The 12464-nt window shown below is 41.6% G+C and overlaps 2 protein-coding genes and 1 long non-coding RNA gene across 7 annotated transcripts in view; 2 read left to right on the top strand and 1 right to left on the bottom strand.

The window, feature by feature from the left end:
- Nucleotides 1-1694, bottom strand: part of LOC145717689 (uncharacterized) — a 147444-nt gene extending 145750 nt beyond the window's left edge. Inside the window, exon 1 of the long non-coding RNA XR_014141082.1 lies at nt 1544-1694. This is a non-coding gene — a long non-coding RNA (uncharacterized LOC145717689). The remainder of the gene's footprint in view (nt 1-1543) is intronic.
- The window catches only part of LOC102734433 (uncharacterized), an 8717-nt gene extending 6007 nt beyond the window's left edge, over nt 1-2710 (top strand). Inside the window, exon 2 of the mRNA XM_081807667.1 lies at nt 1598-2710. The gene's annotated coding sequence lies outside the window, so the exon portion shown is untranslated. The remainder of the gene's footprint in view (nt 1-1597) is intronic.
- On the top strand, nt 115-8004 carry LOC102734725 (uncharacterized). 5 transcript variants are annotated; one of them, XM_081807633.1, is made up of 4 exons: nt 116-1378; nt 4083-4209; nt 4476-4568; nt 5261-8004. In XM_081807633.1, the coding sequence occupies exons 1-4, from the start codon at nt 1355-1357 to the stop codon at nt 7105-7107; spliced, it is 2091 nt and encodes a 696-aa protein (XP_081663759.1). In that variant the 5' UTR covers nt 116-1354; the 3' UTR covers nt 7108-8004. The 5 variants fall into 5 exon arrangements, with proteins under 5 accessions (XP_081663760.1, XP_081663759.1, XP_030873915.1 ...); XM_031018055.2 differs by having other exon boundaries at nt 120-1378; nt 5265-8004; XM_081807634.1 differs by lacking the exon at nt 4476-4568 and having other exon boundaries at nt 115-1378.
- Nucleotides 8005-12464: the final 4460 nt, after the last annotated feature.

Here is a 12464-nt window from a genome sequence, read left to right as displayed (position 1 = left end):
AACCAACTGAGCCACCCAGGCGCCCCCAACAGTTTCAATTCTTAAATCTATAATCTATTGAGTTAATTTTGGTATGGGGTAAACACGAATATCCTATTGTTTCAATAGTGTTTGTTAAACATTTTATTATTTTTTATCATGCTCATGCTTGTCTCTAACTTGTTGAATATATGGAGTATATATAATAGCATTTTTGGTGTACTGGTCCACCAAGTCTCTACCTTTAGCCATTTTTGTCTGTTTCTCTTGCTTGATTTTTTCCGCCTAGCTATGGGTCATATTTCCTTGCTTCTGTGCATGTCTGGTAATTTTTGATTGGATGTCATATATTGTGAGTTTCATTTTGTTTGAAGGATTTTCTTTTAATTTCTTTAACTACTTTTGAGGTTGGTTCTGGGATGTAACCAAGTTACTTTGAAACAGTTTGATTCATTGGAGGCTTTCTTTTAAGCTTTATTAGGTGGTGCCAAAAGAGTCATTTGTCTAGGATTGTTTTGTCCCCATTTCTGAGATAATATTCTCCTGAGACCTCTGCATTGCATGAGACCAGGCATATTAGAAGGTCTTTCCACCCAGGTTAGTGGGAACGCTTAACTGTTCCTGATCTTGTGTGAGCACTAGGAATTGTTCCACCTGCTCCTTTCCAGTGGCCTTGGTAGTTTCCGAACAGCTCATTAGTGCTGAGCCAGAGACTCAAAGGAACCTAGAGTGAGTTTTCCCTCTCTTCTCTGGTTTACTGCCTGGCAAGTGTTAGTCATCTTTTCTTCCTCAGACTCTGAATTCTGTATCATTAAATCAGCAACACTGCTAGATTCTTCGGGTTCCTTCTCCCTGTGCTGTGGCCTAGAAAGTCTCCAGGCAGTGAGCTATGGCACGTAAGGGTCTCACCTTGTTTCCCTTCTCCTCTGACTTCTGTGTGAGAAAATTGTTGTTTTAGACGTTTCCTTTTTTTTTTTTAAGTTGGTTAAGATGAAAGGATAGTTCATAATTTGGTAATTTTCCCTGGAATCAGAGATTCTGTCAATTCCGAGGGTTTGTGTTTTAATCCTTGGTCCACCCGTTACTGTGTGGCTTTTAGCTAGGTGCCTGACCTTTCCTTTCTTGGTTTTCTCTGAAATGGAATAATTACAGTCTACCCCATAGGATTGTGAGGGTTAAATGAGAAAAGAAATGCTTAAAACAGTTCCTTGCATATATAGGAACCTGCTTTTGTTATTATTTCCATGCCAAACAAATCTTTCCTTGAATCCTTAGATGCTGGCTTCCTAGAGTGAGGCACTTCCTATAAAGGACAAAGTAGATCTCAAGTCTAGAAGTTCATCCTTGCTGAGGATACCCTTGATGAGACACCTGAATGCTGAAAATGACCAAGTCCCAGGTGAGCTGTTTATTTCCCAGATTTCTAGATGTTTATAAAAATGTATACAATCTGATGGATGCCAGAGTTGGTAAGGCGGTGGGGGGATGGGCAAAATGGGTGAAGGGGAGTGGAAGATACAGGCTTCCAATTATGGAATGAATGAACCATGGTCCTAAAAGATACAACATAGGGGGTACCTGGGTGGCTCAGTCGGTTAAGCGACTGCCTTCGGCTCAGGTCATGATCCTGGAGTCCCGGGATTGAGTCCCGCATCGGGCTCCCTGCTCGGCAGGGAGTCTGCTTCTCCCTCTGACCCTCCCCCCTCTCATGCTGTCTCTCTATCTCATTCTCTCTCTCAAATAAATAAATAAAATCTTTTAAAAAATAAATAAAAGATACAACATAGGAAATATAATCAATGATATTGTAATAGTGTTGTATGGTGACAGATGGTAGCTACATTTGTGGTCAGCATGACTATAGACTTGTTGAATCACTATGTTGTACACCTGAAACTAATGTAACATCGTGTGGCAACTATAGTTAACAATTTAACAAATGTATACAAAGTGAATGATATATGTAAATCTGTTGCAGCTGGGAGAAATGTGCTTCGACTGGGAAACAGAGTAATGATCTGGAGTAGCCAATCAGGAAGGGAGTACTGTCTTATCTGTATAGCTCATGTTGCCAGGTGCTAACAATTGGAACACTGACACATAGGTGGGCAGGATCCAGAGCGGAGTTGCAGACATTTCTGTGGTAATACTGGAAACCATCACAGAAGAAGAAAAACATGCTGTAAGATTTACTTTGTATATAAGGAGGAGGCACATGGCCTTTCTGAGTAAATATTTCCCAGAGATTAAATGTGAAGAAGTGTCTCTGATGGGTCTTCCTCTTCTGTTTTTCTCCAGAGTATGGACCCAGTGAATGGTCATCTTCCTAAGGAAATGTGGGAGATATAAAAGGCATAGCTAGAAAACTTTAAAAATCTCTTCTTAGCTACAAAGAGAAGAGTAACTTTTACCTAAGGGTCTTTGTGTAGATCATTGTGTGAACATATGTAAAGTGTTTAGAACAATATACAGCCCATAGTAAGAGCTCTGTTTTTGCTTTTATGACTATCATGATTTAATATGTAGCACAGTCAATTTCTAAAAGGCAGTTCTGAGCATAACATACTTTTTTTTTAGATTTTATTTATTTTTTAGAGAGCGAGAGAGAAACAGCATGAGAGGGGCAAGGGTCAGAGGGAGAAGCAGGCTCCCCGCTGAGCCGGGAGCCCGACGCGGGGCTCGATCCCAGGACCCTGGGATCACGACCTGAGCCGAAGGCAGACGCTTAACCATCTGAGCCACCCAGGCGCCCATAACATACTTTTGTATACGAAAAACACTGTAGCATCTACCAAGTGTCTGCAGGAAATGTGTGCACTTGCTCCAAGTTCTGTTGCTGCCTGTACCCTATTGAACTTCTTGCAGTTCCTTGAACCCAGCATGGTATTTAGCATTTTTAACACATGCTCCCTCTGGAAGACCCACAGCTCCCATGTCTTCCAGCACTTACTGTGGAACACACAGTAAATGTGCTGCACCTCTTCCAGCTTGACCTCTTCTTCAGAACTATTAGGTCCTCACCTCCTTGTGCCCATATTTTAGCTTGAGTATACATCTGTTGTAACCCTTGTTAAACCATAATGTATTGCCGTATGTGAACTCTGTAAAGGAGTGTACTTGCCACTCTGCAAGATGAGAAGCTACCTGAAGTCAGGACTATGCTTTGTTTCCTTTTTTATTGCAATGTATAGTAGGTAACATTAAATGCTCCTGGGGCGCCTGGGTGGCCTAGTTGGTTAAGCGGCTGACTTCGGCTCAGGTCATGATCTGGGTCCTAGGATTGAACCCCATGTCGGGTTCCCTGCTCAGCGGGGAGTCTGCTTCTCCCTCTCCCTCTGCCCCTCCGACAGCTCGTGCTCTCTCTTTCTTAAATAAATAAATAAAATCTTAGGGAGAAAAAAACCCAAAAAAACATCAAATGCTCCTAAGGTCGGTTGCAGATGGTTTTTAGGTGAAGTGTTTTTTTTTTTTGTTTTTTTTTTAAGATTTTTAAAATTTATTTGACAGCGAGAGAGGGAACACAAGCAGGGGGAGTGGGAGAGGGAGAAGCAGGCTTCCTGCTGAGAAGGGAGCCCGATGCAGGGCTCGATCCCAGGATCCCGGGATCATGACCTGATCCGAAGGCAGACGCTTAACGACTGAGCCGCCCAGGCGCCCCTAGGTAAAGTTTTAACAACATTTTACATTGGGTGAATGAATGAGTGACGAAGTGAATGAAGACTGCAGAAAGGAGGGGTGCCTGGGTGGCTCAGTCAGTTAAGCATCCAACTCTTGGTTTCAGCTCAGGTCATGATCTCAGGGCTATGAGATAGAGTCCCGCATCAGACTCTGCTCAGTGGCGAGTCTGCTTGAAATTCTCTCTCTCCCTCTCCCTCTGCCCCTCCTTTGATTCTCTCTCTCAAATAAATCTTTTTTTTAAAAAATGCAGAAAGGATTGTTTTAATGGATTTATTAGTGCACAAAGTATAAATCAAAACTAGATATAAAGAAATAACTTGTTTATAAATTTCTATAGTAAAAATAATCAGAATAATATCCTATATATCTTCTATATTTTATTCCATTATATTAACTCTAGATTAAAAAGGATTATGTTATTACAGGGCTTGTTGTCATTCAGTGATGTGGCTGTGGATTTCACCTGGGAAGAATGGCAGCTACTAGATACTGTTCAGAGGAACCTCTACCGGGATGTGATGTTGGAAAATTATAGCAACCTAATGTCTTTGGGTAAAGACAACTTTCCTAAATATCTCAGCATGAGCCCATTTATTGCCTGGTTTTTTTTCCCCATTGACATAATTTATGGGTACTCTGATATCCTTACTGATTTTGGAGTTGTATAGGTGGTAGAACTTATTTTATGACCAAATAGTGATGGTACTTACTTTCATTTTCTGAATGAAAAAGTTTCCATTTTGCTGAGGTTCCCTGAAACGGAATTTTTCATCATAGGCCCTAACACTGCTCAGTTCTCTGGGATTGCCTCTTGACAGGTTATCAAGCCACTAGGCCAGAAGCAACGGTCCCCTTGGAGAAAGGAGAACAAGGAATGCTAGAGAGAGAATTCCCAAGTCAGTGTAGTCCCGGTGAGTACACCAGTCCAGTGGGAGTTAGTGGAAGCCAAGTGACAGTTGATCATCGGTGTGTTGGGCCCTTGTTATTTTAATATTTTTTCTCATAGTGTCTGAACCTTAAGAGGTGACTTAGAGCAAGTGAAAAGAGGTCATCAGTGTGAATGGTGCTTCCTCCTTTCACCATATATGATTCATATGCTAGCCGCCTAGCAGAAGGTGTACCTCCTTTTATCTACTCGGGGTCAGATCTTGGCCTGTTTCATTTGGTCTTTCCTTTTTGGCTTAGTTGTTCTTTTGCAGGTCGTGAGACACAGGCTGCCTTCCCCACATCTTATCCATATTCACATAGCTTTTCTATTAGGCTTTCAGATATTCATTGATTCCCTCCAGAGTTTGAGGATACCATGTCTTCAGTTCATTACTTACTGTTTCTCTTATTGAATACCTCTGACTTAACATTGTGTACCTGCTGTATCACTTTCTCCATTCTCTTTGGATATTGACTTGAGATTCCATCCTTCCCCCCGCCCCGCCCAATTTCATAATGGTAGGATTCATTGATTTTTTTCCCCTAGAAGTAATGTGGCAAGTTTAGGGTTAGTATCAGGAAAATATTGAGAAGGATGAATCTGTGGAGGGGAATAATGAAAACAATGCATTGGGAAAAATATTTTCTCTGAGCAAAAACTTTGTTTCTTTTGTAGAAAGGCCCCTTCAATGTTTCTCAAAAGGAATACGTTTGAAACAAAAGTCAGATTCAAAATTTCAGAGTAAAAACTATGCAGAAATGAATTCTTTTGAATTAAGCAGCCATGGGAAACCATTTTTCCATACTCTACATGAAACCTGCCATACTCAGGCCCAGTACAGTGAACATAATTTCTGTGTGAAGACTTTCAGCATGGTGAAAAATCTTAAAAGACATCATAGAATTCACACAGAAGGGAAACCTTATGAATGTAGTGAGTGTCCAAAATCCTTCAGGTATAAGTCAAAGCTCATAATACACCAGAGAACTCATACAGGAGAGAAGCCGTACAGATGCCCTGAATGTCAGAAAGCTTTCAGTACAAAATGTCATCTCACTCTACACCAGAGAACTCATACAGGAGAGAAACCTTATGGATGTATTCAGTGTCCGAAATCTTTCAGAACAAAGTATCATCTCATTCTACACCACAGGACTCATACAGGAGAGAAACCCTATGAGTGCAAAGAGTGTGGAAAAGCTTACAGGGAGAAGACAAAGCTCAGATTGCATTGCAGAACGCATACAGGAGAGAAACCTTTTGAGTGTAGTGACTGTGGGAAAAGTTTTATGCAGAAGTCAAACCTGATTATCCATCAAAGAACTCATACAGGAGATAGACCCTATGGATGTAGAGAATGTGAGAAGACCTTCTGTAGTAAGTCTCAGCTTGTTGTTCACCAGCGAACTCATACAGGAGAAAAATCGTACGAATGCAAGGAATGTGGGAAAGCCTTCAATAAAAACTCGCATCTCCTGACACATCAGAGAATTCATAGAGGAGAGAAACCTTATGAATGCAGTGAGTGTGGAAAAGCTTTTGTATACACATCACAGCTTATTGTACATCAGAGAAATCATACAGGAAGAAAACCTTATGAATGCAAGGAATGTGGGAAAGCCTTCAATAAAAAGTCACACTTCATAACACATCAGAGAATCCATACGGGAGAGAAGCCTTACGAATGCAGCGAATGTGGAAAAGCTTTTATAGACAATTCACAGCTTATTGTTCATCGAAGAACTCACACAGGAGAGAAACCTTATGAATGCAAGGAATGTGGGAAAGCCTTTAATAAAAAGTCATCCCTCATAACACATCAGAGAATTCATACAGGAGAGAAGCCTTATGAATGCAGTGAATGTGGAAAATCTTTTATAGACAAGTCACATCTCACTGTCCATCAGCGAACTCATACGGGAGAGAAACCCTATGAATGCAGTGAATGTGGAAAAGCTTTCATACGAAAGGCAATGCTCATTGTCCATCAGAGAACACATACAGGAGAAAAACCCTTTGTATGTCTTGAATGCCAAAAAGCCTTTAGCAGTATGGCAATGCTCAGTAGACATCAGTTGATTCATACAGGAGAGAAACCCCATGGATGCAATGAATGTGGAAAAGCTTTCCGCCAAAAAAGCCATCTTATTATCCATCAACGGTGCCATACTGGAGAGAAACCCTATGGATGTGTTCCATGTGGTCAGATCTTCAACCAGAAGTCCCAGCTCATTAGACATCAGAGACGCCACACAGGAGAGAAACCGTATCAGTGCACTCAGTGTGGAAAAGCCTTTTTTGAGAAATCATACCTCAGTGTCCATCAGAGAAGTCACGCAGGACAGAAACCTTATCAGTGTAATGAGTGTGGGAAAACATTCTCTGTTAAGTTCTTTCTCACCTCACATGAGGAAATTCATACAGGAAAGAAATCTCAGGAACACAGTGAGCACTGTAAAGACTTCAGTGAGATGTCACATCTCACTGAATACAAGAGAAATCACACAAGACACACCCTATGAATGCTGTGAAAGTTAGGATACTTTTGGTTGGTGTCAGTTTCAGAAAACTTATCCAGGAGAGAGATCTTTTAAGTGCAGTGAATATAAGAAAATTATCTACCACTAGTGTAGCCTCATTTCATTGGGGAAAGGCATATGAATGAGGTGAAAAGTCAAAATCTTTTCTTGACACGTGAAATCCCGTTATACATCACACAGAAGTGAAACCTGAGTGCAACAAATGTTTTTGATGGGTCATCCTCTAATGGTTTTCACCGAGGGAAAAAAAAAAACAACTCACAAATGTGAAATCTGGAATACTTTCCAAACAAATGATCACACCAAAGAAAATAGAAGACTGAAGACTTGCGATGAGGAATGCCTCTGGCATGAAGTCTAAACTTACAATGCATCAGATAACACTTAAGGAGAATTAGTGTGGTGTAATGATGCTGGGAAAGGTTGCTTACATATAAACTTTATAACAGAAATTTCGTTCCTGTCACATTGCCATTTATTTATGGAAAATATAACATGAAGTAGTCAGAAAGAGCAAATAACTTCTGTATGCCAAAGGACACTTTGTTTCATATTTGAATATATTGGATAGTCAAAACAGTAAGTTAAGAATGGTCCCAGATGAATGTATTTGTTTTGTGTCTGAGTATTTTTGTAGCACATGTATATAGTAATTTTCAGGTTTCATAAGATCATGAAAGAAAGTTGTATACCACAAAATTGTTTGTAATGTGTAGTATCCATCAAGAAATGCCAACATTGTACATTTTTTAATATATAAATTGCAAGGGAAGTAATTAGGCTTAAGATTAAGACCTTTTTAAAAATTCTTTACTGGTATAACATAGTGGGTCTGGTAATAGTTTTAGCCCTTTGGAATAATAAATTTTTTGAAACAAATTGTCTTCTGGTTGTCACTCAGAAAAAATAAATGCATTAAAAATAGTGAGATTTGGGGCACCTGGTTGGCTCAGTCAGTGGAACATGTGACTTTTTTTTTTTTTAAGATTTTATTTATTTATTTGAGAGAGAGAGCATGAGCCGGGGAAGGAGCGGAGAGAGAAGCAGGGTCCTCACTGAGCAGGGAGCCCAACGTGGGGCTCGATCCCAGGACTCTTGGAACATGACCTGAGCCGAAGGCAGATGCTTAACCAACTGAGCCACCCAGGTGCCCTGAGCATGTGACTCTTGATCTTGGGGTTGTGTCAGTCCCACATTGGATGTAGAGATTACTTAAAAATCTCTTTAAAAACTATTGAGATTTAAGGGTGATGAGTAATCACACGTCTTCTGTCCCTAAGTTCTGAAAAACTGGAAGCAGCTGCTATTTTCAAAGAAATGAAAACAGCAGATGCACAGGGGAATGTCTTGTACTACCAACAGGCTAACCCAAACAGAAAAAGGAAGTGAGCACAGACTATATCTGTTTATGAGGGACCTCATAATCCTTTGGTAAGGCAGCACAGCAACTAATAACTATAATTAATAGTAATTAAAATACATATTAATAAAAGTTAATTCACTCTATATTGACATTAATTTACTCTGTTGCTGTGAGGTAATTATAGTCAAAGTGTAGTAAACTTCAATAAAGACGATAGGCAAAAATAATCCTATCATGTTATTTTAAGAATTACATAGACTTGAACTACATGACAACAGCAGCATGTAAATTGCAAGAAGTATCCTGTATTAAAGTGTTCTAAAGTACTTTCTATTTTCCTAAAGAAGTATAAAGTTGTTAACTTTGAGTGTTAAGAATGCATGTTATTATGGTTAAGGATGCACGTTCAATCATTAAGGAAAATAAAGTAATCATTAAGGGAATAGGAGCAGGGTATGTATCTTCCAAACTAGTCAAAGGCAAAGGTAAAGAGCAAAAATAGAATGATTAAAAACCCAAAATCATCACGAACCCAAAAGAAGGCTAAAAAGTAGAGTTTAATAAAGAAACAGAGTAAGTACCCAAATAGAAAGAGGTAGGATCAAACAAAAATTTGTCAGTAAGTTAAACGTGAATGAATTAAATGCTCTGGTTAATATACAGACTTGTTATTGTCAGACTTGATAAAATTAAAATACTGTTTTTTTTAAATGAAATAACCACATAAAACATGGATTTTACGAAAAAGCATCTCATGCAAATACTAAACATGACAAAACTAGTACAACTAAATATCAGAAAAAAATAATCTCTAAGGGGACAGTCACTAGTCATGGGAAGAAATGCTAAATTCATACATCAAACAGGGACTCAAATTATCTAAGTAAAAATGTAAGATTTATAGAGACATTTACAATCATAGAGATTTTAATCCTTTTCTACCAGTATATTACAGAATAAACTGATAAAATGTTTGTAAAAGTAAGTTTTGAACATACTACATAAAAATAAGTATAATGGAGGTATTATATAAAACATCCTCAAAATGCACAGAATTTTCAAGCACTTCAAAGTTTACCATGTTTGCCATGTTCTGAGCTATAAAGCAGATTTCAACAAATTTCAAAGTTTGAACTAAATAATGTGCAATTGGGTTCTGTTAAGCTCACAAACAGAAGTCAATGACAAAAATTAGCTAGGAATCTATAACTTTGGAAATTAGGAAACAATTCTAAGTATTTTATTTAGAAATAATTATTTTTCCAACTTTGCCATCTAATCATTAAGTATAAAAAGGTTGAAAATCTAAATAATAATGGTCCCTATGTACCTACAAAATAGATTCAACAAATTTAACCATTTTGTTATGTACCTATTTTCCATTTAGTTATCTACCTATTTATTTTTTCAAAATCATCTGAAATTAAAGATACCATGACACCTTACTTATATATTATCATGCATCCCCTGCATAATATTCATGACATTATTACCAAACCTAAGAAATTAAATAGTGGAAATTAAAACACTGGGGGTTTCCTAAGTGATAAGAGCCATAAAAGTGTACACAAGGGGCGGCTGGGTGGCTCAGGCCTTAAACGTCTGCATTCGGCTCAGGTCAGGATCTCAGGGTCCTGGGATCGAGCACCCGGTCGGGCTCCCTGCAGGGAGCCTGCTTCTCCCTCTCTTCCCTACTCCTGCTCTCTCACTATCTCTGTCGTTATCTCTGTCTCTCTCAAATAAATAAAATCTTAAAATTAAAAAAAAAAAAAGTGTACACCAGGACATTTTGCGGCAGCCTGACAACAGGTCACATTAACATGACTCGTCCCGTTTGAGTCTGGGTCTCCACTTTGTCCTTGGGATATCACAAAAGTCCTCTTCTGCTGTGTCTTCGAAGAGGAACTCAAAAGCAAGGTCTTTTTATGTGACATCTCCAACCCGCAGATAGTTTGGAGGCGTTCAGGTGAAGTATGCTTTTTTTTTTTTGGATGATGTAACTTTAGCCTTTTGATTTCCCAGGATGTGTAACAGATTGGGAGTCTGGAGTAGGGCCGGTTCGTTTGATCTGCAGAGCCCACCAGATGCTTCCAGAAATGCAGCAGCTCTCCTCTGCACTTTTTCTAGGTTTAGGATTGGCAACAGTGTACCCCGTCCGACCCTTCTCCGGCTGTGGCCCGGCCCTCGGGCACCTGGAAAGCCCCGCGCCGCTGAGCTCTGGCCGGCGCCCCCGGGGGGAAAGCTCTCCCCGGCCGCCATCCGTCCCTCTTCCTCACCATCAGGCACGCAACCTGTCTTCACGGTTGGCTTCCCGGTTCTACCAGCCCTGGTGCCTCCTCTTCCACGACCTCTACTTCCAAATACCCTAGAGTTACTTCTCGTCAATGCACGTGTCTACTGTGCCCCGTGCAGAGCACGATGCCCTTCATCAGAGGTCCCCCTGGATTCTGTGGTCTGGTGCAAGACCAACCATGTCTCCGGCTGCAGGTAACCCCTCGGCTGCCGGGGAGGCGCGCCGGGTGGGCCGCGCTACTGAGCATGCGTACCGGCCCCCGGAGGGGCAGCGCGTCGCACGCGCTACTGAGCATGCGTAGCGGCCCCGGCGTGCTGCAGAGGCGCGGGCCGGAAAGGCTTTCGGGAGGAAGTGAGTGTGAGAGCGGGAGAAGCCGGCGGAGCTTCTGCCCCGCGCATTAATTCAAGACGACCACTCCCACTGTGAAGCCGATCAGTGCGAGGGGCCGTTATTACTCGCCAAGCGTCAAGGGTGCAGAATTCGAGTCTTCGGAAGGATGCGGCCCTTCCACCTGCTTAGGAGTGAGCGAGAGAAGCGCTCGGCGCTGGGCTGGACGGGAAGCGGAAGTGGTGTGTGCCGTCCTTTTAAACTTCCTGTGGCCGGCTGAGGATTCGGCTCTGTTCGCCTAGAGGTGCGGCGCCTGGTGAGTGCTCGGGGCGGGTGGTGGGATCCCTAACTGATGAAGGCAGCCTGGAGGCGGCTGGCGTTCGGCGGTGGGCTGGGGGATCTGTGATGAGTGCCTGGAGAGGTGGCTTGGATGTGAGAGCAGGGTCGCGGGTGTGGGTCAGCGAGGCCAGGGATTCATTCCTTAGGGACTTCTGGTGGTCAGTGTTTGGCAGGGTCGCGGGTGTGGGTCAGCGAGGCCAGGGATTCATTCCTTAGGGACTTCTGGTGGTCAGTGTTTGGCTGGCTGTGTGAGCCCGATAACCTTAATGTGGTGGGTCCCTGGATGGGGTGACTTGCTTCAGGATAAGATAGCAGTGTGTGGGCGTGAGCGGTTGGATATCCTCATTTGTGTTTGTGATTGAGTAGCTTGTCGGGGTTGTGCACAGGTCTGAGAAGTGTGGTGAATTGGGGGAGGTCTTGATGGGCAGGGGGTTTTCGGTAATTTGACTCCACCGCCTCGGAAAATGGGAAAAGGCTTTCTGGGGTACGATTCTCATAGCTGACACACAGTTTGGTCCATCATACCCAATCACCTACGCAAGGCCTGTTTCGACTCTCCTTTGACCCCAACTCATACTCTCTTATTCGTTCAGTGAAAAATGAAAATACTTTTTTTTTTTTAATTTATTTATTTATTTATTTGAGAGAGAGAGAAACAGCATGAGAGGGGATAGGGTCAGAGGGAGAAGCAAGCCCCCCGCTGAGCCGGGAGCCCGATGTGGGACTCGATCCCAGGATTCCGGGATCGTGACCTGAGCCGAAGGCAGTCGCTTAACCAACTGAGCCACCCAGGCGCCCAAAAATGAAAATACTTTTAAGTGACTAGATTAAATTAATCTGCAAAAGATGTGTTATGAAAGGTGTGGCTTCTGCCTTTTGTCCTTGGTTTTTTTAAATCTCATTTGCGTGTTTCTTTTCTGGTTGATCATGAAACAGGCAGCGAGAAACAAGCCAGTTTCCCCCAAATATGCTACCTAGAGATAACAATTGTTAACTTTTCCTTATGTTTTTTATTTT

The sequence above is a fragment of the Leptonychotes weddellii genome, chromosome 16 (assembly GCF_054177405.1).
Source record: "Leptonychotes weddellii isolate Sample4059 chromosome 16, ASM5417740v2, whole genome shotgun sequence".
Lineage (NCBI taxonomy): Eukaryota > Metazoa > Chordata > Mammalia > Carnivora > Phocidae > Leptonychotes > Leptonychotes weddellii.
Note: the sequence above shows the minus strand (reverse complement) of the source record. Positions and strands in the feature narration are given on the sequence as shown.

Bases quoted from the DNA above. Each gene is read 5' to 3' on its own strand.
- LOC102734725 (XM_081807633.1), top strand. From the start codon at position 1,355: ATGCTGAAAATGACCAAGTCCCAG. The intron at 1,379-4,082 runs GTGAGCTGTTTA...ATGTTATTACAG, and splicing joins TGAAAATGACCAAGTCCCAG to GGCTTGTTGTCATTCAGTGA. The intron at 4,569-5,260 runs GTGAGTACACCA...TTTCTTTTGTAG, and splicing joins CCCAAGTCAGTGTAGTCCCG to AAAGGCCCCTTCAATGTTTC.